Source organism: Poecilia reticulata, chromosome 10 (assembly GCF_904066995.2).
Source record: "Poecilia reticulata chromosome 10, P_reticulata-male-v2, whole genome shotgun sequence".
NCBI lineage: Eukaryota > Metazoa > Chordata > Actinopteri > Cyprinodontiformes > Poeciliidae > Poecilia > Poecilia reticulata.
In genome coordinates, this window is record NC_088839.1 from 14,503,563 (window position 1) to 14,529,625 (window position 26,063).

Here is a 26,063-nt window from a genome sequence, read left to right on the forward strand (position 1 = left end):
AAATAAACTTTCAGATTATTCCTGCATTTTTATTATGCTCCTGTGCCCGTGACCAAAAGGTGGAGCCATCTACTTAAAATGAACAAACGACACAAAACGGATTAAATTACCTTTATTTCACCCAGATACTGTTAACATCACATCACCCCATGTTACTGCAGAACAATCACGGTTTTTGTCACATGAAACAGTTAATGACTTTTTACCCTCATGTCCATTTGAATCACTTTGGTTGCGATGCTGAAATTTAAGGGTTAAACTTCCAACACTTAAAAAGAGCCATCAGATGAGGTGCAGCTTTAATCCATTTCAAATAAAGGAGTTTGTTTTTTTTTAAAACTTTGTCATTCACTAATCAAAGATGAACAAGTTTTTAAAAATGTGCTGCATTTTGTCGCTTGTTTGTGCTTTTCTAAACCAACACGTCTTTTAACACCTGGGACTACATTCAGTTACCTTGAAGACAAGAATAACCTTCACTTCAAATCAGCCAGGAACAGCTCCTAAAAACACCCACGGTCTAAAGTGAAGTTACTCACACAACAACTTACGTGAGGAAGGTCACAGAAAACATTAAAACACCATGAAGGGGAAGGGCTGCACAAGGACTGAATCGATGGTCATTGAGGAATGTAAACGTCTGTGGTAAGTGGAGCACAATCTCACTGCATGCCTGGTCCTCAGAAATATAGTTAAAGGTTTATTTTAAAGTCCAAAAGTTGGATTTGTTTGGATAAACATTGCATGTTAAGTTTTCTGGTGTCAAGTTAATCTTTTATTTGTCTCTTATCCCTGATTTTAATAATGCTTAACGATGAATATTCTATATGAATAGCTCACTGATGACAATAGCATTTTTTTAGGGAGGGAAAAAAAAAAAGAGGTCAAAGATATACTATGAGCTCAAGTAACAGTAGAGTTGGTGTTTTATCTGTTAGCCTGGACAAAAGACAAAACGCTGAGCAGGAGACTGTAGCTGCACAGTTTCCACATTCCTCAGACTCAGCAGGATAAAATGTCACTGACGAGTTCAAATGTCCACAAAGTCTTGGAAAGAAATCTCAGATTTCATTAATCCTTCTTTCATGCATCTTTTCTCCAGTTTTATACCTGAAAGCAGTAGGTATAAACTCCCAAATGCATGTGTGAAAAGTCACACTAGTTTTCAATCAGCTTCAATATTTTTTTTTTTTATTGAGACTCTGATAGAGCAGCACTAAGTAGAACATAAACGTAAAGTGGAAGGAAAACGATGCATGGCCTGGAACATTTTTAATGAACAAGAACTCCAAAAACAGAGCCATGTGTTTGTATTTAGCCCTCTTTATTCCGATACCCTTGAATAAAATCTGAAGGAGTCACTTAATTACAAAACACAGTGCCAATGTTTACCAACAGCATCAGAAAGAACAAAATCCCAGCAGACAAGCCAAGTTTTGGAGATGTTTAAATAAACTTTAAGTTAGAAAACATTTCCTAGAGCATTGTCTAATCTAAACATTCGGCCAGAGCGACAGAGAAACGATTTGGATCAAAGTCCAGTCATGCGTCGGAATGGTCCAAAGTCCAGACCTGTAGCCAACTGAGAATCTATGGCAAAACTTGAAAATTGATGCTTAGAAATGTCTCGACCTAATCCCAGTGAGCTTGAGCTCTCCAGATTTTTATTTGCGAAAGAATTTTAAAAACCATGCATCATTTCTTTTCTTCCACTTCTCAATTATGTGCTACTTAGAATGAGGCACACAAAAGTTTGCGGCGTCAACGAGAGGAAACGTTTATGCGACCGTCTGCTCCTCTACGCATACATTTGTTTCGTGTGGTTAAACGTCCCCAGATTTGCAAAAGTTCAACAGAAATTATGCAACTCTCAGTAAATGTTAGGATGAGGCTGAGGAGAACCGAAAGGTCTTTTTCATCATTTTCACATGAGCAGTGGTTTGTTCGTGTGTGTCTGGCAAGCAGAATAAATAATATGATAAACACTGATTATTAAGACATCAAATAGCACCATGTTGGCCCGTCACTGGCAGCAACCGTCGCTACATCACATTTTTACAGGGCAGATCCCTTGAGAATCAGCTTAAGATCCACAGTTAGATGTCGAGAAGCTTGTTTTAAAGTAATCACTTTCCCAAAGGAACTCAGGTCAAGAGGTGGCAATTGTCGATAGATTTTCTTTTAAAAAGCATCAGTACCAATTTGGCAAAAAAAAAAGAACAAAAAAAAAGAGGGAAAAACCCTGCGTGTTTTGAACCAGTTGTAATGTAAGCAGGTTAAAAACTGTCTGCCAACCTGAAGTACGGTGATTCATGGGATCAAACGAGCAACGAGTCACCAAACTAAAACTAAACACTGCACAGAAGAAATGTTCACTTCAAACAAGTTCACACAGGTAACAACAAACCCGCTGGGAGGAACGTTAAAGGGGCAGTACTAAGTAAAGTCGGCATGTTCTAGTGTCATTCCCTTCTCAACAACATACTTTTGAGTGTTGCCTTGATTCTTTCATGCATGTTTGAGAAATCCTTTAATCTCAGGAACAGAGGCACTTGCTCTCACAGAGTGACGTCTTTTCCACAAAGCGCCTCCAGCTGCAGTCTGCAAGCCGAGCTTCCGCATCACACAGCATCCCTTCTCCACGACTCCCACACTCATCCCTTCAGACTAGCAGCAGCAGCAATTAGAAAACACCTGGTGGGACTGTGCATCTACTGAGCTCAACATAAGACCTACTTCGCAGTGCAAATCTGGCAAGAAATGTTGTTAAAGGCTTAATGGAAAAATGTTGTAACGACTTCCTGAAGGCGGAGCAAGAGCAGGAGCTTCTTAAAGAGACACAGGCCCAATTTCAAGGCATTATGTTGTAATGTCAAATTTCTTTTAAGTCATGATGGATTTAAACAGCATTTCTAAAACAACTTAAGGTGACAGTTGCTTTCTTATTCTTTGAAATGGCGTAATACTACCCCTTTAAATCATTTCATCTAGCCCTGTGCAAGAATCCTTTTGCAAAAAAAGCAAAAAAACAATCACATTGATAAAAGCAAATATTTGGCCCTGATTTATTTATTTATTTATTTTTTAACAGAGACTGACTGTGAGAGGGAGACCTCAGATGTGGACGTGAACGTTGGAAATAAGACAAGAAAACCTAACTTTGGCACACTAAATGAGGAGGGTAGTCAGAGCGGTGAGGGCCGAGTCTACAGCTGACCTATGGCAGAGTTTGGATGCGCGCTCATAGCCCTTTGTTGAAGTAGACCCGCTCCACTCCCGGGTGGCTGGCCCGGATTTTCTCCTGCAGCTCCGGCTCCAGGCGGCTGACGGACATGGAGCTGGATCGGACGGGGAGGGAAGAGTTAACGTGGCTCAGGTTGAGTTTTTATCGGAGCAGAGTTATAAACTCACTCACCTCTTCTGAGGGAACAATGCGCAGCACAAAGGAGTGGCAAACACCAGGCTGAGCAAGAAACGACAAAGACAATAAATGTGCTTGTGCTATCAGAGTGAGCTGTTACACAAGTGTAGCATATAGGGCACGAAGATTTGCGCTCGCAGTCCTGATAAGAAAGAAAGTACACCCTCTTTCAGCATGAAGGATTTACATACCAGGACTTATATTAATGATTTGGTCCAAAACATTCAACTGAGTCTACTCAAAAATGTAAGGATGCTGTTACTGCTTCCATAGGATTTATGAGGCAAAGTAGTTGCCACTATTCTAACGTGAGAAAAATTACTCTCGAGGAAAACGCAGTGGGCATCTTAGCACATTCTCCACAGCTTCTTTGAGTCAAAAGCCTCGTCTTACCAACAACACGGCAACACAACTTACGATTGCAAAACTTCATCTGAATGAACCGCAGGACTTCTTGAACAAAGTGCTTTGAACAGCTGAAGCTAAACTAAGTATGTTTGACCATAACAATCCTCAACAAAAAACACGTTCACGCTAACGTTCATGCTAACTGTAAAGCACGGTGGTAGAGGTGTGATGATTCGGGTTTGTTTTGTGGTCTTCGCGAGGTCTTCTGTCTCACGGCTAATACTTAGATGAAAGCTCAGCCATGTACTTAGTTATTGATACACAGGTTTTCCAGTTTTGTTGTGCGTTTTTATCATTTTTACATCTTACGGGGGAAAAAAAACCCCTTAAACTTTAAATGGGGCGTGCTTTCTTTTTCACTGGTTTGTTATACTGCAGTGAGCGCTGCTAATGACCATCATCGTATCGGAACAAAATGCTGGCCGTAGCTTTAACTTGAACCTCTGAAGAGAGGTGTACAGCAGATGAATAATTTTTCAGAAGAGGAAACAAAGCATTTCCTCTAAACTCCTTCGCTGTGACCTGAAGGCCTCAGTTTGCCGCTTCAACCCTGGGATTATGGTGATCAAATGTCTCCGCTGTGAGAAATTAGGCTGATATTTGAGAGGACTCTCATGAGAGCTTATCAGGTGGGCCATCTCTGACCACTCACCAGAATCCCACCAGGCTGACTTGAATGGGTGCACTCATCCATGGAAACCTCTGAAAAGACAAGGCAGAAAAATGACCGAGGCACACAAAGGCGGCGGGGAACTCCCATACAAGAGCGGTATGGTCTCAGCTCTTTTCATTCCTCTGTCGGGTCGAGGCTGAAAGGGGGCCAACTTCAACCGACTGCCTAGCTTCACGGGAGCGCCGCTTTTTGTCTTGAAGAGTGCAGCTCACGCTTACCTTCAGGAAAGCCTTCTTTTCCAGGTGATTCATTAAAAACGGAGGGATGGCTGGAAAGAGACCAACGAGGCGTGACTTCGCAGAGCGTGCAACTCAGATTGTTAATATAAAGTCTGACCAAACGGAGGGACTCATACCCATTCCTGGAGAAGCCATGAGGATCCTGGAGACCACGACCTGAGAGATGGCCTGCTGAGCAGCTTTTGTTGACTCTCCTAACCTGTTGTCATTTTCGTCTGTTATGGGAATCCCATGTTGAAGTTCTCTGAAGACAAATCAACCAGTCAAGCTTCGTTTATGCAGCACCTTTCATTAAACGTTGTGATAGAAAATGATTCTCAAGTTGATTAGAGTTTCTAGACACTTTGATTTCTGGTCAGAAATAAACCTGACCAAAGACGCACAGTGAGGAGGGTGGCAAAGAAGGCAGGAGAATTATCTTAATCTTATCTTAATTAAACAAAAAGTAGCATTTTGTGGCCACCATATCTCCATTAGTAGGATATGGCTCTATCTGTAGTCATATTCAATAAATTAAGAGTATTACTGAAAATTCACAAATTTAATTCACTAAGTTGAACACCGTATGAATACCACAGAGACTTCTTTGAGGTTTCCAAGCATTAATTTCTGCTATTTGTAGTGATTTTCAGCTTCCAGCTCATGAAAACATGAAAGATTAGAACATTACATCAGACCAATAAAAGCGTCTTACTTCAGAAATTAGAGCTTGCGTTATAACTGCTGAGACATTGTCATTTTCAAAAGCTAATCTGACAAACGGGCCTCATCGGGACACACACACACTTCTCTATCGAGTACATCCCAACCAGGCGCTTGGAAGTGACGCTGTTCTACAACAGCAAGGCTAAGTGAGCATATTCCCCGTTCACCACCCCTCCTTTACCTTTGTCTCATCAGCGGGATGTTGATACAGTTAGCAGCCGCTACAGCAGCAAACGGCACGAACCGTCCAATCAGCGGAGACACGTGCTGCGGGAGAGCAACAAACAGATTCGTCTGACTGCTTCGTCTCTGAGGCTGGACTTGAAGCTTTCCCCGTCAAACAGCAGCACGTCCGTCAAAGAGTCAACACAAGAGCTGCCATTATAATGGGATGCGTTACGGGGGTTAGATGAGGTGGTACCTTTGTTAGTGCATTTAGTCCTAGAGCGGTGGCGACTGCCCCTGTGGTAGCAGAGACATAAGCTGTGCCAAGCTGACTGCAAACAGAAAAGTTCGCATTAAACCAAAGCGGTCCGCACAGGAGCGGTTGAATTAAAGGGTTAATCCGTACGTGGCTGAGTCCGAGCTGCGGCTGCTGTCTCCTACCTGACTGTGATCGGAGCGTCGCCGCTCCTGTTGGTGTAGTTCACTATTGCATTGAAGGACTGATTGATCCACTGCCAGAACAGCACGGCAGGAGTTGTCCTGTGAGAAGAGCACAAGTACAATACAATCAAATCAGCACTTACTGGTGTTATAATATGATCCATAAGGTGATTTATAGAGCCTTGCAATGTGTTAATTTTTTAAATCTCAATACATATTATAGTATCAGGACTATATGTGATGAATCAGTAGGAGGAAAAAAAAGCAGATTGTTATAAAGTATTAGGATTTGATCAATTAGAACTAGAAAATTGCAGGATCTTTTCATCTAGCCTCTCTGAGTTAATACTTTTGGATATGAACTGCCCTTCTTATTATATACACTTGCAAGTGTTTTGGGTTATGTTTCTACCAGCTTAAAAAAAACTTTCTTTTTTTGCAAATACTTCATTTTCAGTCAGACTGAAAGAAGAGAATCTGGTCAAGTTTTGCAGCAGAATCTCAAATGGAATTTGGTCTAAACTTTGACTGGGCCATTCTTAACCAATTAATATGCTTTGATCTAAGGCATTGCATCCCTGGATGTATGTTGAGGATCGTTGCCTGGACTGATGCTCAATCTTAAACCCTGGCTAGTGGCAAACTATAAAAAACACTATTTCTGTCCTTTCAAGAATTGCTTTCTTCATGCCACTCTTCCATGAAAGCCAGATTTGTAGAGTGCACAGAGGATGTTTCTCTTGATTATTCTACCTGAGTCGTGGGTTAGGCAGTAGACTAGTGGTCTGTTGCCTGATTTTCTAATCAATGATCTCCTAAAGGTAGATTTTAAGTGTTGCCCTATTCTTCTCATATTTATAAAATATTCAGAACAGTCCATTCTTAGGTGTTGTATAACGTCTCCATTTATCTCTGACCTGTCTGCTGCATTCCTCGGTCTTTATGACGCCGTTTGTTCACTAATGTGCTGTAATGTAGCAAAATGCGGAAAAAAAAAAGATTAAGTGGTATGAATAGCTCTGCAAGGCACTGAATAAAGTGTCAGAAAACGTCCCAGCAAAGTTCACCAAGTCACAAGGTGTGTGTGTGTGTGTGTGTGTGCAGATCTTACTTATAAAACGTCATCATACACCCAGTGATGGTCATGTTCATGGGAACCTGAGCCGACATGCGGCCGATCAGAATCATCTTCTCCTCGGTGTCGGGATGAAAGGCCGAGTCGAAAACATACTTGGCCCTCCACAGTTCGTCTTCCGTCAGACCCGGCGAGACGATGCCTTTTCTGCAAGATCGAGAACGTGTGAGCAAAACCCTCTTTCCAAAGTCACTCCCTGTTCCTGCTGAACTGCTTTACCTGTAGTCAGTGATGATTGAATGTGCATGTGAGAGTTGTTCATTGGTCAGGAGGATGTTCCTCGGGTCTGTGACGGTGAAGAAATGTTTGGCTCGACCAACAAATGTGCTCTGGTCCCACCGGGGCTCCTTGATGTTTATGGAGGTTGATAGCTCGGCTGCCATATTTATCTTACAGAGAGAAATGGTAAAAGGATGAGAGGTGTTAGTGAGTGCTGGGCGTCCCTCCAGTACAAATGACTTGTATTTGGGGGGAAAGAAGTCAGAGAAGTAGTACTAGAGAGATACAATGCTCCTTTCAGTTCAGTATAATGTTGCCATGGCAATGGCCAGACTTGGCACGAGGACTATAGGCACCCGGCCATGAGTGCAGCAAAAGGGTAAATCTCAAACTGTAACTCAACAGCAGTTTGCAGAAAGTCTTAAAGGGATTGGAGGATTTAAATCAGTAAACCAGAGCCTGAGTGTAGAAAGTGTGCTTTTAGTCACGTAACTTTGCATTTTATTAAAGAAAAAGTTCTTTCACAATATGAAAGCAAATAAGGCTGCAAAGTCAGAGAAGATAATTATTATAAATGTGCAAAGCAGGATGCTCATTATTCTGAGTAAAGGTTGCTATATGAGTAGGGCCAAAGCGACGAGGAAAAACTTTCAAACTCTTTGTAAGCAAGGACACCGAGTAATTCTGATGATGTTGCTGCACTGCAAACAAGCTGCTACAGGAAGTTAAAACACCATAGAAGTTATTTGACTGAGTTTTGCGGACGATTTGGCAACCAACTAGGCAGCAAGAGTTGCGGGAAGACAAAATTCATCTTTGCTGCTTCCAAGGGACTTAAAGGCAAAATAAGCAGGCAGATGTTGACCCATCTGAGTAACACAGATCTATGAAAGTGGGAGGTTGTCCTTTTTGACGCTCTGAACATACATGTGTTTATACGTTCAGGGGGAAACATATCAGCAAATATTTCAGGGACTTATTGCATCTCATCAATCTGAGGAGGGTTATCATACTTCTTCCAGACTATTTGAAGTATTTTACTTTACAGGAATAAATATTCATTTCAAACACCACATTATGATTCTCAAACTATTGTCGATATTTGAATTGTCCTTACTTGTACTTGAATTAAATTAGGTTCTAATTATTTTGAAAGGGAAAGATTGCCCAAATTAAACGTGATGTATAGCTAATTAGCACCTACAGCAAGGGGGAAAACAACCCAATACAACAAATCTACGTCAGGATGGCTGCAAAGGAACGGAACAAAGTGTTAACAATGACCAAGTCAAAGCCCAGTCTTGACCTTAAGAGAGTTTTGGATAAAACAACATGACAATCTCATTAAATGGACATGATGTTCTAAAGCTACTTAAAGTTCCTGCTGCTAAAGATGGGGGTACAAGTTGTGCATTTAGGCATTTCATCACCACCGTTAGTGCAGCGTCAGCAGTTTTTAGTTTCATATTAGTTAAGTTTCTCAGTGACATGTGGTGCCAGCGTTAAAATAGCAAAGTTCTAATGATTTGGTATATTTCCCTACCATTTCTGGGTATTAGTGTATTAAAATTATTTTTTTCTGTGCGCCAGCATGAAACCCCGGTGAGGTATTACATCATTTGGACCACACACGTGATGAAAGAGGAGAGGAATCCAGCATCATGACAGTCAGCTGCAAGAATTTAAGTATTTAACTGCTTCATAAAGTTGTGCCATGCTGTGCTGTGCAGAAGGCAAGCCGACTCAATTAAAGGTTTAGAACTTTAAATCGGTGTTCTGGACAGCGGTTGCGGAACTCTTCACTTTATGTAGTACAAACATTGATTAATATATTAATAGCATTAATCTGACGCTGAGAGAGACAGATTAATGTGACACGAGAGGACTGAACTTTGTTCACCGTCCGCCTTTAATCTGCAGACCCCGAGCTGCTTCTGCCCTCACTCTCAGCCAATCACAGGGGGCCTTCGTGGCTACCCATTAACCTGAAATTCACAGCAACTCGAGATACATTAATCACATAATGAACACAAGCAGCATCACAGGAGATGCTATAAGGGCGACTTTATACTGTTTACACGCTGCAGCTTTCTGTCAGTGATCGCAGGGTAAACACGTTGGATGCACTCAATGCCCAACGATGCTGAAGTTGGCGTCTGATTAGAAGTGTCGGATTCCGCTCTTCATTAAAGGGCTATTCCGCTACATACAACCTGTCAAGAGTAGATGTGACTCTCTATAGTTGGAAATATTACATATTTTGGTGACTTAATTGTGTGTTTATGATGTTTTTCTGATATAAAGCACTTTGAACTGCCCTGTTGCTGAAGTGTTATATAAATACACTTGATTGATTGATTTAAACTTGAATTGCCTGGGTCTATGAAACCTATTTTAGATTTTATGAAAACCGCTTATTGTTTTTGCTTTTTTTTGTTTTTTTAAATCAAGCACTGTTATATAGAATCTGTTATGTATAAAACAATTTTTGTCACTTTCTGATCTGAAGTGTAGTTCTTTTCAAACTTTGCAAAGTGGTCTCAGGGTCAATTAACTCACAGTTTTCTAGAGGGAGTTTATGCAAATGGAATAAAAGTTTTGAAAAGCATTTAATAGAATCCAACAATATTGAACAACTCAGAAAAGTTGTATTTTGTAAGCTGAACTCAATATAAAATGACGTGAAACCAAAATGTGTCTTAAAACACTAAAATTACAAATATTGCTTTATTGAATCTGTCATCAGTGTAAAATAACTGAATCTGGACCAATCGTGACATGGTGTTGAGATAAATAAGTCATTTTCTCAAATTGAAAAATAGTTTTACAAACACCAAACTACATACTACGGAATCTGCAATCACTCTATAATTAACTCTGAAAAAGGTTTAATCTGTTATTCTTTAAAAATGGCAAACCTGAAAGTGTGATTAATAAACAAGAAAGTAAAATCACAATTCTTTGACTCGTTACAATTTGACTAAAGAACTGTACTTTATAGATTTTGTCATTAGTGTAGAGGTGTACCTTTCAAGCTAGATTTTATCTGAGATAAACTTCTACAGGCACAAAAAGCCATAACATTTCTCTTTTGGAGTTTTCATAAGTCAAATAATGATTGGTGAAATCACAAACTATTTTACAAACTCTGCATAATTTTGATCTTTGTATTTTGTAACTTGTATGGTAAAAGATCAACTCCATGAAAACTCGTGAAGACCAAAAAAAAGCACGAAACTGCTCATTTTTGAGTTTTCACAAATTGATTCCAAAAATAAATGTTTTACAGAATATTTAAAAAATGCAAAATAGCCCAACAACAATAATGAACCGAAATCCAAATGAATTCAAGTTAAATTTGACACTTCTAAATAATTCAGATTTAGAAATAGAGCGGATGACGTTAAATTAGCAGAATTGCCCTTTAGTCAAAGTGCCGTATAGGAAGCTTCGAATCGGATGCCAACTTCCAACCTGACACAGACCAGTCAGATCTGGACTGCAGCTGGAGCTGCAAGAACATCTGGAAGAACAACAAGCACAAAGCCTCTTCTAATCAATCAGACCCAGAGCTTCCTCGTTTCTAGCAGAATAATAAGGAACCACATCTGTCAGACGCCAGCTATTATCCAGCTGTGAGACGCTCCAGATTCAACTAGTATCAGCTGGCGTTTTTGAAGAGCCACGACATCTGATTTGTGTCCCCTCCCCATCGGAGGAAACGGGGTTCCTCTCTGCGGATCCAAATCAGATAAATGCACAGGTTACTTACTGCACTGTGGGCTCCGGGAGTCTGTGTATGTGTGTGAGAGAGAGAGGGTGGCCCTAACTGGCTGCAGCCAGCTAATTTTACATGCAGCAGCGTCAGTACAGCAGACAACACGGAGCGTTCCCCACAGCCCGGAAACACTACACGGGAAAATAAAAGTCCTGCCTCCGTGCAACACTGGAAAACACACTTATGTATGCTAAAAAAAACAACAAAAAAAACAGGCGTTTTGAAGAAAGGGCACGAACGTCCTCTTCTATTAAATGAAATGCGATATTTAGGGAAAATATTATGCGACCAAGAATGCCTCAGCCCATTTCGTTTTTGATACCAAGCTTTTATTTTGTAGACGTTAACCTCCGCTAAAGCTGCAGCATCGCTGCGAAATTTATTTTCAAGGCAGTAAATCGTTAATGCGTTAAAACTTTAGAAAATCCACACACTTGTGCGAGAAAATTGCGGAAATATGCGAACACCAGTGCTAAGGTGATACGTCCTAAAACAAAAGCCATTTTAGTTCAGAACATAAATAACAGTTCAATTAAAATAATGGAAACGATACACATAATTACAATCAAAATATTAATGTGAGTTTATGCAAAGTACAAAAGATAGACAAAATATGTTGTAAAAATAAATAAAATCAATTAGCTTGTCTTACACTCTGGGTATCAACGCGATGATCTCATGGTCATCGGTGAGTTACAATAAGAACTCTGTCTCCATCTAGTGGTGACTCTGAGGTGGTGACTCATTTCGTCTGAGATTTCTCTGGGCACACGTCGAGAACGAGTAGAAACAGCAGATGGACTTACAAATATACATATTTTCTAATTTATCATGTTTGATTGCAAATAAACAGTTGTAATTTTTTTAATATTTTGATGTATTATCTTTGATGTAAACCTAAATTAGGATAAAAATGTCTCAGTTGAATACATTCAATTGAACAGGAAGGAACCCAACATTGCAATTTTTCTCAGTCTGAAAAATGCCGTTACCCTCAAGAAAAATCTATGAACTCTACAATTCTGAAATATTTAGGTAGACTTACATTGAGACTATTATTCCACATCAACTTGTAGATCAGAGTAATTCAAATGTTTCTTTTAACAAGCATAAAACATCAACCTTACACAAAGTTGTAGGTTCCAATAGCAGGTTTGAAAGCCAGTGAAATTTGTTACAAGTTGTAGTAAGTAGTCTGCTAATTAGGAATACAAAACAATGATTAATTTATCTCAATTTCATGTGTTCAAACATCAAAAGAACATGTTCACATTTGGGTGTCATAAAGTTATATGTCTGTTTTGTCTAATGAAAAAAATGCTTGAAGTGTTTATAAATAATTACATGTGCAACTTTCAATATATCTTTTACTGTATGTCCAGCAGCTATACTTGATACTGAGACCTCCGTTGTTGAGTTTCACGACTGTGAACTTGAATAATCTGACCTCCAAACAGAAAGCGAAGGCACCGTAACTGTCGAGGGAGAGAGGGAATGCCAACGTCTTTATTTTAGATAGTTCTGGCTGAAAAACATTAAGTTATACTACACAAGTAAGATCATTTGCAGCAGTAATGCAGGTTTAAATAAATACATTGTGATAACAGAAGCAGAACTACTTGAAATGGTATAAAAAGAACATTCTCCCAATGCAATGCAGCAAAAAGAAGAAAAAAAAGCAAATACAAAAGTGTAAGTAGATCATACACAATTCTGGCTTTTAACCTTATTATTCTACTTCCAGAATACGCTGTTGTACTTTGGCTACAAAATAAAACCTATAATGCTTTCACTGCTTTCTTGGATATAAGGTCATGCCAAATACGGGATGCAGTTTAAAGACCTTATTTGGTCCAACAGTCTAACTCGTCATCGGTAATATTTTTTTTAATTTCCTGACATACCAGCAGGTAGTGTAACAGTACAGTAAAGAGTGGCAATCATTCCAAGCACTTAATTCATGCACAGACAGGTAAAAATCAAGAAGAAGTTGTTTGTGAAAGTCAATATCATGGCACAAAGCCTGTGTACCACCACGGTCTCCATTTCTTCAGCCTCTGTGCAGCCTCTCATTGTGTTGTTTTACAGGAAGTAGTCTGGTGTGCGCCTCGTCACATGGGGCTCTCCTCTGCGAGGCGCAGGGTCAAACTGGAGACTAAAGGAGACATCAGAGCTAATCGTTACTTGTAAATGTATTTTGCATTTACAAAACAGCAGAGTTCCACTAGAATATTTGGATTTAGAAGAGAGACTGCACTTACAAGGAGTATTTCAGGGTATCATCGAGCTCCATGATTGCCGCCTGGTTTCCACAGCGATAACAGTAATTTGGTGCACTGAAAATTGTCACTACGTTGCGGTCGTGGCACCAATTAAAACCCTGGATCAAGAGATACGCTAAGTGTTACTAACTGTTGGGGCCATGAATGGTGTTTAAGATGCAAATCCTGTTTCCATGGTTGTTTAAACATGGGCATGATTATCTGAAAGCATCTGGAACATGACAGGAGGTAAGAACTATTCACACATATTTATGTTTCCCAATAAACCGAATGCAAAGGCCTGCTTAACAAGTTAGGGTTAAATTTTAGATTAATGCACATGTTGTATGAAGAGAATCTCGTGGTCATGATGTCTAAAAAAAAAAACACAGCATTAGCCATTTAGAACCCATTTATTATTATTCAGTGAGCAGTGAAAGTCACAGTACCTCCATCACCAGCTGGTGGGCTCTTGAAACTAAAGTTAAGCCGTTTGCGTGGTTGAAAGTCTCAGATATATCCTGGCCGAATGTGTAGCCGGCACCACGGGGTGAGATTCCCCAGCCACCACGGTCATCTGGGTCAGACCATAACAGGTCACACATAGGACCCTAAGACATGGAGCAAAGTGTCAGTGTTGGTGGAGCATCCCTCACTTTATACATACATATAAATCACCCTCTACTCTTTAACCTTGAACCTACAGAAACACTACTCCTCTCTGCATACTCTCCCCAGAGCAGTGCTGTCCTCTTTTTGGATGTTTCACTACTTGAATACATTTGTATCAAATTAATTTTTCTTTTATGAAACCTTTGCAGACGTTGATGACATGCTGACAATGTAATTCATCCATTTCAATTAGCAAGACAATGACTATTAACAATTGGAAGTGGATTTTAGAGCGTTAGATGGACCAGAAGGCTGAGTTCTCTCTTTAGCTTTTTCTCCTTCAACTCCTCAGGATTTCTTCGGGATTTAAGTCTGAGGACTGAAATAGTCAAGGAAGGCTGATTAGTGGTTGGCAAACTTTTCCTCTGAGATAACTCGGAGGCAATATGCGTCCAATGCGTACTCCAAAACAAAGTCTATATAATTCTGGATCAGCAGAGACGGCCATTTCAACACATCCCCTAGCCAAGTGCCAATGCTACATGCACATCTGAATTTGTTCCTTTCCTGGCATTTGTCTTTACAAATACGGCTGATATAGAAATCACGTTATTGCAGCCGATGGTTTAAATTGAGATGGGGTGATCGTACCTCATGAGGAACCTCCTGTAACCGATCCAGCGCTCTGATGTGCTCCAGCGTGTCTATGGAGGGGGACAATCCTCCATGAAGGCAGAAAATCTTAAAGACAGGAATGTAAATACATGAGTCTTTGTTTTTGGTTTTTACATAACTCTAAGTACTCTCCTCTACGGTGCTCCATATACACACCCTTACCTGGTTATCTACTAGTGCAGTGAGGGGCAGATAGTCAAAAAGGTCTGTGAAGTATTTCCAGACATTAGCGTTTCCATACTTCCTCAGGCACTCATCATAGAAACCATACACTTGTGTGATCTGTCTGCTCTCATGGTTCCCTCTGAGAATTGTGATTCTTTCAGGGAATCGTACCTATTCAAACAGAAAATAATGCACTTTCAAAGGGTTCATAGACATTTATGTCAAGATTAATTTGCAGACTCATATTCCCAGCGTTCAGAACCAGTTTCTCCAATAACATTAAAATGTTGAACATGAAGGCTCACAATTGTAGAAAAGAAAAAATATTTTTATAGCCAACTAGGCTTTAAATATGCATTAATGTTAGAAGTTTAACCTTTAAAGAAACCAGCAGTGTCACCGTCTCCACAGAGTAGTAGCCTCTGTCAACATAGTCTCCCATGAAGAGGTAGTTGGTGTCTGGAGACTTCCCTCCTATCTTGAACAGCTCCATGAGGTCATGAAACTGCCCATGGACATCTCCACAGACGGTCACTGGGCATCTCACCTCCTGTACATTGGACTCCTTGGTAAGAATTTCTTTGGCCTGGAATAAAGAGCCGAGAAAAACTCAAGATCATACGGGTGCCTCCACAGAAACCGGCGATTTACTTTACACGTGGAAAGCAGGCAGTGACAAAGAACAAAAGACTTGTGACCTTACTTGAGACAGAAGATGAGAGAGAAAGAGAAAATTGGCAGTTCAGAAATATTTTAATTGAGAAAAAAAATGGACAGAAATGACTTGTTTTAAGTCACAGTAAACGAGTGCAACGTTCTTTAAATCAAAGACGTTTATGTGAAAACTCCAACAAAACTATACTGGTAATTATTTTTTAATCTTAGTCATTTTAATTATCCAGGCGACAGGTCTCCTGTTTAGCAAGATTATCGCATAACATGCACCTTGGACAAGCCCCTCCTTCTGCTGCCTTCCAGACTCTTTTAAAATGTAGGAAATTATCTAAGAATCTGGAGCATGACGCCTTTACAGCCTGGCAAAAAGAATTTACCTTGCTTCCCGAAACACCAAGCGGTACCATCTCCCCACTGTTTGCATGTACATAAAAGCAATAGAAAACTTGTTCAAGGTGCAACTGATTTTGTTTGTTGGTTGTTTTTTTATATATTTCGTGCTCATGCTTCCCCATTTAATGCTGCCCTGGGCAATTGTCTATGGCCCACATCAAAATTCACCAGCGGTGGCATTATAGGTATTATGAACAAGATATGGAGAAAACAATAGCTGTTGTGATCTTTCGGATCGTGCAGCAGGTTATTCCTGAGTATGCCAGAGCGTTTTGTGAAGGTACCAGTATGCAAAACAAATTGAAGGCATTTCTCCATATTCGAGTAGCATCTCTCGAATATGGAGGCTGCAGTCAAATGGTTTCTGTTGTTGCGGAAAATATCCCCTTCCAAGTCAGATATTCAGAAGACGTGCCAGCTAGCTGCCCGCTAGCCATTAAATCAGCCTATAAACATTAGCAGCATTTACCTTCTCACACAGGAGTTTAACCTGGTTCTCTGTTAGCTGTTTGCATTCATTCAGCTGTTCGATCCAGCCATCCACCTCCTTGGTGAACGATTTGTCATCCATGCTTGTCAGCCTGCAAGCCGACCAGCTTTTAAGCCCGCAGGAAACCCGGTAGGTATGTTGTGACTGCTCTGCGTCTCCCAGCAGGTGGTGGTGGTGGTGGATGAGGATTGGGATGGGAGTGGTTGCCCCGTTCCTGCAGCTGGTTAATACAGATGTTGTGATGTTTGCATGCACTAGTAGTGCTGTTCGTTGTTATCAGAGAAAAATAACCAAGAAGCTCACCTTTGCTTACCTTGATCGGAAAGCGACACTGCAGATCAACGCGTATTATTTTTAATGATGTCACCGCGCCCAGCGTGGATCAAATCAGTGTCTTAGTTTAATAATAAAAAAAATAATAATAATGTTAAAGGTGTAAATAGCTCTATTAAATTACCCTCTGAACTATATTCTCTGTTTGAAGGATAAAAATTGATACTTTATCATGTAAACCTCAATAGACATTACAGGTCACGCAGTACATGTGGGTCCGCACCATTTACACGCCGGGGAGGGGGAAACGGTCAAATATTGTGAAGTTAAAATATTGGACGGTATTTAGATTTTTTTCTGTAAATGGCTTATAAAGATTTTCTTTTGTCACTCTGCGGAGGCTTGTGTAACTTGGGGGTCATTAAGGTGTTTTTTGTTTTTGTTGTTATTGTTGTGTTGCTGTTTGTTTTCTTTTTTTCCTTTCTTTTAGGGGTGGGCGAGTGAAAGAAGGGGTGTTGTTTTTATCAGCACTGAAATTGGAGCTTTCCTAAAAATGTCATTTTTGGCCAGTCTCGGTCTTATTGTTGAGGCATGAACCTTGCCCTTAACTGAGGCCTGTGAGGCACAGTGCTTTAGTTCTTGGCCCAGATTTACCTGTAGCCACCTGGATGAGTGGTTGATGTGCTCTTGGAGTCATTTCGGTAGGTTAGACACTCGTGGAAAGGACTCCTACTGTTCCTTGTTCTCTTCATTTTTAATGTTGGTGCTCACTGTAGGTCAATGAAGTTCCAAAACCTTAGAAATTACTGTAAAAACTTATACAATGAAATATTTCAATGACTTTAGTTTCTGGACTTTTTTTTAGATTGAATCATCATGATATATACTTTTTTTTAATCTAATGTCATGTTGTTAGTCAGGTTTTACTTCTTTTTATTAGTGCCACCTGCATTTGAGGTTTGACAGATATAGGGCTTTCACTGCAAATTTTCCCTTGGAGACTGAGAAATGTGATCAATCTACTTACAACATATATCCAGTAACATTCTTAAAACTGAAAAACACAAATATTATTCCTTCCTTATTGGATCCTTGAGTATTTGGGTGGAGTTTCACTGTCCTTGATGCATGAAAAGTATGGAGAAGAAAAATGTAATATTGTTCTAACCAATATCCTCTTCACCAGTAACAATATGCAGCAATAAATTATTACATGGTTTCCTTATATCAGACAGCATCAAGTTTGTTTGCTTGATATAATAGTTATAAAGCATTGTTAATATTTGTTCAAACATTGTATGTAATTAAACCTATAATAATAATAATAATAATAATAATAATAATAATAATAATAATAATAATAATAATAATAATGTTTGGGCAGTGTCATTTCCAAAATTATATGTTTTAGAACATTTTTGCTTGACTTTGACCATCCCAATCTGTCAGAAACTATTTCTTATTGAAACAACGCTCCTAAATGTACTTTTCCTGAAATGATTCAGTATATTTTTTATTAATATACTGATGCTTATAAATCAGAAAGAAGGTAGTTCCAAAAATAAATAAATCAATATAAAATTTATAATTGATAACATTTTTAGTTGTGATATCAGTAAAGTAATAAAAGGTCTAATTAAGTGTTTTTTTTATTCTAAAAAATAACTTAAAGAGATTATTTAGTTTATTAATAAGAAGTTGAATGATTAAGTTGATTTTGGCATTAGTTTTTCTTCCTGCTTATCGCTTGTCCACATTCCAGTTCAGTTGGTGGCGGTAATGCACCATGACAGTTGGTCTGCCAGCTGCCAGAAAACAAAAAAAGAAGAAGCAAAAGAAGAAGAAGAAGAAGCAAAAGAAGAAGAAGAAGAATAGGAAGACAGCTCCTTCTCAGCTACACATGCGCAGTAGCTCGTTCTACTCTGGACAGCTGTAGGAGAAAATGGCAGCACACATGCTAGGACAGCAGGTAAGACATTGACACTTTTTTCGTCATCTGCAGGATTTTACCTTAGTCCCAAGCGATATTAATCAAGCTTAACTGCATGCCCTGTACATTATATATGTTTCCGGTTCACTAAATACTCGGAAAATGGTTACGAGTTAATGCACTTGAATGACTGCTAATGTGTTAGCTTTGCAGCTAACTGTCTGTAACGTAAACGGCGTAGAAGGCTTCAAAATCCGATTTAGCTTGCTCTGTGCTCATTTCATTTTGTTAACGTAACGGCTCAGTGATTATTTTTCCCCACCAGGCTCGCCGGTTCAGCACGTCTGTTATCAGACCAGCAGCTAAACTGGTGAAGGTAAATGAATTAGACTTGCGCCGATCGATCATTAACACAATCGCCATCATTATTATAATCGGCGGACAGCTGGACATTGGAATTGTTTATTGTACACTATATCTTTATTTCTAGCCTCCCATCCAAGTCTATGGAGTGGAGGGCCGCTACGCCACAGCTCTGTTCTCTGCGGCCAGTAAGCAGAACAAACTGGACCAAGTGGAGCAGGAGCTGGGGAAAGTTTCTGTAAGTTGTGTAGTGTTCAGTTCATTCTTAGCAAGAATTAGTTCTAAGCTCAGATCAAATAGATGAATGATATTTAAATCATATTATTAGCTCACTGCCTAAAATATCCTGACTCAATTCACTGTTCCAACTGGAACCCTCTATATTTTTCATAATTTCTTGCCCATAAACAACAACAAAAATTACATCAAAGTTAGCCGAGTTCTTCCGGTGTTCCTGCTTTGTTAAGAATCCTTATAAAGCAGGATTCTTAAAATCACAGCTCTTGTAAATGATGCATCTGCCGGTGATCGCATCTCAATTTATTCATGCCCAAAGCCAGAAGAGAGTTCCGTAGGTGTTTTTTTGTTTTCTGTAAGTAAGTAGCAGTAAGTAAATGTAGAACTACTTTTTAAATGTTTTTAAAATCTGATCAACTTTTTCTTTTTTTAAATTGGACCGAAATTACAAAACTGTTGCCTAACACCAATGGTTTAGTGTGAAATTACTTCATAAAAATAAAATAAACTAAAGTACTGCCTATTTATCATTGTTAACAATCCAATACAACCTCAACATTATTCTTTTTTTTCTGCCTTGTTTTCTTAGGCCCTGATCAAGGACCCCAAGATGTCTGGTATTGTAATGAATCCTCATGTCAAGCGCAGCATCAAGCAGAAGGCTTTCCACGATGCCCTTGCAAAGGCCAATGTTTCCCCAATCACTGTCAACCTCATCAGTGAGTACAGAGCTCTTGTTTCAACCACCATGTTGTCACTGCAGTAGTTTAAGTTTGCTCATTAGACCACGGTGGTCTTTAAAACTTTTAACTGAGCTGCGAGAGAGTAAATTTGACAATTGACAAGAATGTTAGATGTGTAAGGCTACGTTCAAAGTTGACTTAAGCCTCAGATTAGGGCTGCTACTTGCCCTAATCTAATTTATAAAAAAAAAAAAAAAACTTCTGTAATTTTATATACATAAATACACACAGCAACTTGGAGAAGAACAGTCAAAAGTTTGATAAATTTAAATTGAACTGAAAAAATGTGTGTAAACAAAAATATTGTCAATTATAATTACTGTTTACGTCATCAATTACTTTGACGAGTTTGTGCAATTAAATTTTTTTTTATGCAACATTGAGATTAGTTAGACTAAACAGTAATATGAAAAACACATGTGCACCATTAGTAAATAATACACCAGAAAGGGGTCTTCAAATCCAGGCCTTGAGGGCTGGGGTGCTGGTCAGGTCATTAGCAGGACTGTAGAGAACTTGACTGCAAACTGAGGAGATTCAGGTGTGTAGGACCAGGGATGCATCTAAAAGTTGCAAAACACCGTCCCACAGGACCTGGATTTGAAGACCCTGTGTCTACTCTGTTGGAGATCAAAAGAAAGGAAAATGTGAAGAAGCTAGTCTTGAGCATTCAGACTAAATAAATCTCTGCATGCTCATAAGGATTCTGTTTGCTGTGTCTTATTTAATGGTTGAAAATAAAATGTTTTTTTGTTTTTCATCTTTTGTCTTGAGATTACAGATTCCACTATTTGATCAGTTAAGATGAGAACATTTAACCTCAGAGGTCATAACTGATCCATTGTGCTCATGAAAATCATTTAAAGATGCATTTGAATCTTCCTCTGAAGTTAATCAGAGGATGAATGTGTTCATTTCGGACCCACATAGTGAGACCACTTATTTCTGTTGGTACTTATTATTGCCTTGCCTGTATTTTTGTCTTGTGTGTTGAAACATGTTAGTGGAATACATGATGCATTTCTTTTGTTAGTCTCTCATCATAGTTTCCTCTGCATTATAACTCAACCTTGTCTGTCGTTGACATAAGAGAAGTATAACCAGGTCTTTAACGAAAATGCAGAGAAGCGTGTAATCGACAGTGTAACCAGTTATAAAACACAATAAGCTTAAACTACATATAATATTGTATGAATTCTGCGCATTTTGTTTCTGAGTAAACTCTGATCGTGGATGTTTTGTTTATTTCTTGTAGATGTCTTATCTGATAATGGTCGTCTCACTCTGACCGGTGATGTTATCTCTGCGTTTGAGAAAATGATGAGTGCACACCGTGGAGAGGTCATCTGCTCCGTCACCACTGCTCAGGTAGGAAATGTGCTGCTTCTACAGAGACCTAGTGACTTTATTAATCACCGGTACTCTTAGTTTTGTATATGTGGTCTTTGATAAATGACACCATAACCCATTTTTGTTTCAGCCTTTGGATAAATCTAGTCTTGCTGAACTGAAAGTGGCCCTCAATGGCTTTCTTCAGAAGGGGGAAACTATCAAGCTGGAAACCAAGGTACAATTTTTTGTTGTTGTTAAACATGCATTAAAGCAATTAGCCAGGGTGGGAAAACATATCAAGCTGTATCAATATTTTTGAGTTGTCTGTAATTTTTAACTCATTTTCTACTTACAGTCAGATCCTTCGATCCTGGGAGGCATGATTGTCAGCATTGGAGACAAATATGTGGACATGTCCACTAAGACAAAGGTCCAGAAACTGACCCAGCTCATCAGGGACACTTAAGTCCTGTGGACTTAATTTTGCAAACCCTAACATAAATATTGCTACTTGTCCTAGCACTGCGGTTACTCTTTAAAACCAATGTGCCTGTGCTTAAATTCTTATAGATGTTAATAAAAACTACAAAAAACTGACTTTTGTCTTTGCCCTACTTGGATGGACAGAACCTTGCGAAAGTATTCACCTCGGCTCGGACTTGAAATTTGTTAGAACCACAAGCGTTGATATATTTTATTCTGATTTTATGTGACAGAAAAATACAAAACAATACTTGAATATAAGCGTTTGCTAATGGAAATCTGAAAATTGTCTGGCATATTTAATCAAGGTCTCTTTAGTCTGAAACACAAATGTAATAGATCAGTAGATAAATCCAGATGTGAATGCAACTTTTCTGTGAACAGGTCGGGGGTAAAGTGACGTTTAAATCACAGTTGAGGAATTAAACAGTTTCTCCAAGGTTTTAATATGGCACTGTTCAACCCAAAGATGGCTGCCTAGCTAAACTGTCATCTAATCACAGAGACAAACTAAGGGCCTTTGTAACTAGAGGAGCAGTCTTTAGTGAGAGTATGAACACATCTATTAGTTCTGCATTCCACAAATTTGGCTTTTAGCGAGTAGTATCAAGGAGGGGATAAACTAAACGAAAGATGGACAACAAATGTAGGATAATCTTGAAATGTGGTCGATTAGTTTTCAAAAGACTAAATGACTCGGAAGAAGTTCACCTTCCAGCGCAAAACAAGAAACCAGAGCTATCACAGTCGGGACCTATATAAAATTTTTGTTCACAGATTCTTGTCATAAACTTGAACTAGTTTGAAAGAAGCGTAGCCCAAAATTTCTGTCTCTAGTTAACAGAACACACACACACACACATATATATATAAATATGTTTTCAACATGTTTATATTAAGACTGTCCAAGCAGCCACTAAACAATTTAATGCAAATTTGTTTGAATTTGCAATAAAATACACTTAGCTTTTTGTTAATATGACATATGAAAATGGTCATGAGGTTGATATCAGTATTTAGACAAAAGCTTCAGAGTATCTAATAGTGATGTAGCTGCTCTGCAACAGTCAGAAAGGTCTTGGTTATATTTGATCTGAGCCTCGCTACGTCACTCTGATCCCCTCTACGTCTTGTAGACCCGCCTTTGCGCATGCGTACTCGGTTAATGCTGTTTTATTAATTTTTTTTTTTTTCGGGTCAAAAATGGCTGCCGGTCCCATCTAACCCTCCTCAGCAAGGATTAACCAGGCCATAAATAAACTGCAAAGAGCGGGGTTGTTTCCGGACGGAGCTCTGGTCAGAGCACCGGGGGCGTAGGGTGTGCAGCGCCCGCACAAAGATGATGCTGCTGCTTCCAGAGGGAACAAAACCTTTACGAGACAGAATTAACCCGTTCCAACACAACACCCAACAATAAATGAGGTACGAGCTGATCCGTTTATGTGTTATTAGTGGCTAAGCTTTGATTTCAGTGATTATTTGATTTGGAGCAAGTTATAGTTTTAGAAACTCTGGCTTTCCTTTTTGTTTTTCATCCTTAATGTTCTGTGTTGCAACCTGAAAAAAAAAAAAGGCCCGTGTGCTTCATCAAAGTAAGCTGCTTCAGTTTGTACTTGCCAGTGTACACATGTTCTCCTCATTATTTCCACTTCTCTTCTCCCCGACAGAAAAATGATGCACCGATTGAGCAGCAGCACAAGTGACTTCTGTATCAGTGGGCTGGCAGAGGACTGCCACCCAGCCAGCCACTTTGATTTATGCAGCACCCACTCCAACAAGTTTTATGCCTCTCCGGCAAACCCTGGTTTGCAGCTGTCCCTCGCCAGTCTTACCCCCTTGCCGCAGGGAATACACAAAGCCATGACATGCCAGCTGCAGGAGAACCAAGGTGACTTCCAACCACAGGCGGTGAGAATCGGGGCCAGTGAGGTCCTGACGCCTGATGGCCCCAAGAAAAAGAAAGGTACTGTTAAATCAGGGCGGAGAGGGAGGCCTTCGGGGACTACAAAGTTGGCTGGGTACCGCACAAGTACCGGACGCCCACTTGGGACGACCAGAGCGGCCGGATTCAAAACCAGCCCAGGGAGACCCCTGGGGACCACCAAGGCAGCGGGATATAAAGTCAGCCCAGGCAGGCCGCCCGGCAGCATCAAGAGTCTAGCTCGTCTCAAAAAGCTGGAGTTTGGCTGTGATGCTCCGAAAACACTTGACTTGAGCAACTGCAGCATTCCCAAGAAACTGGACTTCCCTGGCAGTGATGTTCCGCCTTTTCCGTACGCCATCATGGAAAGTAGAGATCTCTGTGACGCCAGCAGCAAAGTGGACGAACCCAGCGAATAGCTCAACAGACGTCTCTGTTATTTGGTTGCATGAGCATGCGTCAGAAAACTTTTTGTTTTTTAAATAAAGAAACTGTATCACCCATCACTCACATCTAATAAGTGAATTAAAGTGTAATTACAGATGCACTAATTCATGAATGCATGCAAAAAAGAAGAAGAAGAAAAAAAAAACAATCATCAGGAAAAAGCAAAAAAAAAAGTCATAAGTAGCAATTTAAAGTTTATGTCAGAGTTGTTTGTTCCTTCAGTCTGGGCCAGCTCAAGGTATAAGTCAACATTGAATCTTCTTAGGAACCCAAATTAAATTTACACAACATAGTGACCATGTTAAATTCTTTAAAAAAAAAAAAAGTTTTTGTTTTTTTTAAATGAATTAATGTTTGTTCACTAGTCGACTGAAATACAAGCTAATTGAAGGCAGGAGGTAAGACTGTCCAAACAGCCAATCATGGATATTATGATGAATTGAAGGTGGGCCCCCAAATGAAACTCTGCTTCAGGCCTCATGAATCCTTGAGCCGGCCCTGGCTCCAGAACATTTTTTTTTTTTAATTTTGTTATGGCTTGTGTTTTTGTTCTAGTTTTGCTTTCTGAGACAGATCAACCAGCTCACTTCTTTGACAGAAAATGTTTTCAAACTAGTCTATACTTGTACAGTATGTGTTTTATTTTTGTTTTACAACCCAGCACCAAAGCTAAGCAGTTAGGGTTAACCTACCAGCTTCAGTTTTGACCGATTCAGATTTTCTTGCTTGAGGACAAAAATGGCTCCAGGTTATTTTATAAACAGATTGTCACCATTATCAGAGTCACCTGTCACCAGTATCAAAGCATTTGTCCCTAAATTTGTGTGATTTCTGTTGAGGCTACATAGTGCATACATACAGTAATACATTTAGAGGCTGAAAATGGTGGGAGTTACTAGTTTTGGTTCTACAACAACAGAAAAGAAAATTACCATCTGTGGCAAATTGATTGGTGCATCTCTTTAAACAATTTGTGTTTAAATTTTTAATTGGCTTCAACTGCTATAACTTACTAATTTTTGAGCACAGTATTTATTCTTTCTGCACTTTGTAAATATAGATGTCTTTCCTATTTGTTATTGGACTTATCATAAGCACTTCCATTTTTATGTAGTTATACTTGTCACTATTGAAAATCAGAAATATGCATTGTGGATTATATAATAAATCCTAATGTGCTGTATGTGAAACCATAATAAAAATCTTTTCAAGTATGTGGCTCCAGCTCAGTTCACCCCTTTGCCAATTTGCACTGCCTTTTTGAACCTATTTATTAGAATTTCGACCACTCTGGCTACCATATAGTACTCATCAGTAGTTAGCTCTGTTACCTTGCAGCTTTGCAGGGTGTCCATGTGGATGGATAACCTTTCTCTTTATTCCTTCTACAGTCCAAAAACATGCAAGTTAGGTTTATTGTGCTACTGAAACAATCTCATACTCAATTGTTTTGTTTTTTATTAAAATCCTTAAAGGAATGAAGATTTATTTTCTGACTACAGCAATATACTTCAACTCATAAAATTCTAGTATGGCTTTTATTTATTTTTGGCATAATAAAAAGCCCCTTCTAACCACCCATTGCAAAAGTATTCAATGCTCCTATGTAACCACTAGGGGGCTTTCGCCTTTCTGACAATAACAATTACTTTGTAATAAATCCTCATATTTACAGTTAATCAAGTTAAATCACGGATGCGATTATGACACTATTATACAGCGTTTTACAGGGATGTATAAAGGAGGAGCTGGTTCATAATAAAACCGGGCCATGTTGTTGTGTAAATCGTGTTTAAATTGATAGATATTACCCCCTGTAATATACCGGATATTTCCAGAAACATTTCGGACGTTTAAATAGGGTAAGATTTAAAAATGC

The 26,063-nt window shown here is 39.3% G+C and overlaps 4 protein-coding genes across 5 annotated transcripts; 2 read left to right on the plus strand and 2 right to left on the minus strand.

Moving 5' to 3' along the window:
* Positions 1-96: 96 nt before the first annotated feature.
* sfxn1 (sideroflexin 1) lies at positions 97-11,329 on the minus strand. Its single transcript, XM_081611348.1, has 11 exons — positions 11,179-11,329; positions 7,407-7,576; positions 7,164-7,334; positions 6,053-6,151; positions 5,868-5,943; positions 5,628-5,713; positions 4,858-4,985; positions 4,721-4,770; positions 4,482-4,531; positions 3,416-3,463; positions 97-3,338 (listed from the first exon to the last, which is right to left on the minus strand). The coding sequence occupies exons 2-11, from the start codon at positions 7,568-7,570 to the stop codon at positions 3,242-3,244; spliced, it is 969 nt and encodes a 322-aa protein (XP_081467474.1). The 5' UTR covers positions 7,571-7,576; positions 11,179-11,329; the 3' UTR covers positions 97-3,241.
* Positions 11,330-12,662: 1,333 nt separating this feature from the next.
* On the minus strand, positions 12,663-16,986 carry LOC103471193 (serine/threonine-protein phosphatase 2A catalytic subunit beta isoform-like). Of its 2 annotated transcripts, none has more exons than XM_081611349.1 (8): positions 16,769-16,986; positions 16,435-16,675; positions 15,274-15,483; positions 14,895-15,068; positions 14,709-14,798; positions 13,895-14,056; positions 13,446-13,564; positions 12,663-13,339 (listed from the first exon to the last, which is right to left on the minus strand). In XM_081611349.1, the coding sequence occupies exons 2-8, from the start codon at positions 16,534-16,536 to the stop codon at positions 13,267-13,269; spliced, it is 930 nt and encodes a 309-aa protein (XP_081467475.1). In that variant the 5' UTR covers positions 16,537-16,675; positions 16,769-16,986; the 3' UTR covers positions 12,663-13,266. The 2 variants fall into 2 exon arrangements, with proteins under 2 accessions (XP_081467475.1, XP_017162701.1); XM_017307212.2 differs by having other exon boundaries at positions 16,759-16,866.
* A 1,579-nt stretch (positions 16,987-18,565) lies between these two features.
* Positions 18,566-21,930, plus strand: atp5po (ATP synthase peripheral stalk subunit OSCP). Its single transcript, XM_008420037.3, has 7 exons — positions 18,566-18,697; positions 18,984-19,034; positions 19,149-19,259; positions 19,848-19,977; positions 21,257-21,369; positions 21,482-21,568; positions 21,689-21,930. Exons 1-7 carry the CDS (start codon positions 18,671-18,673, stop codon positions 21,797-21,799), a joined length of 630 nt encoding a protein of 209 aa, XP_008418259.1. The 5' UTR covers positions 18,566-18,670; the 3' UTR covers positions 21,800-21,930.
* An 877-nt stretch (positions 21,931-22,807) lies between these two features.
* LOC103471191 (UPF0461 protein C5orf24 homolog) lies at positions 22,808-25,398 on the plus strand. The gene is made up of 2 exons (XM_008420036.3): positions 22,808-23,238; positions 23,484-25,398. The coding sequence occupies exons 1-2, from the start codon at positions 23,234-23,236 to the stop codon at positions 24,154-24,156; spliced, it is 678 nt and encodes a 225-aa protein (XP_008418258.1). The 5' UTR covers positions 22,808-23,233; the 3' UTR covers positions 24,157-25,398.
* The last annotated feature ends 665 nt before the right edge of the window (positions 25,399-26,063 follow it).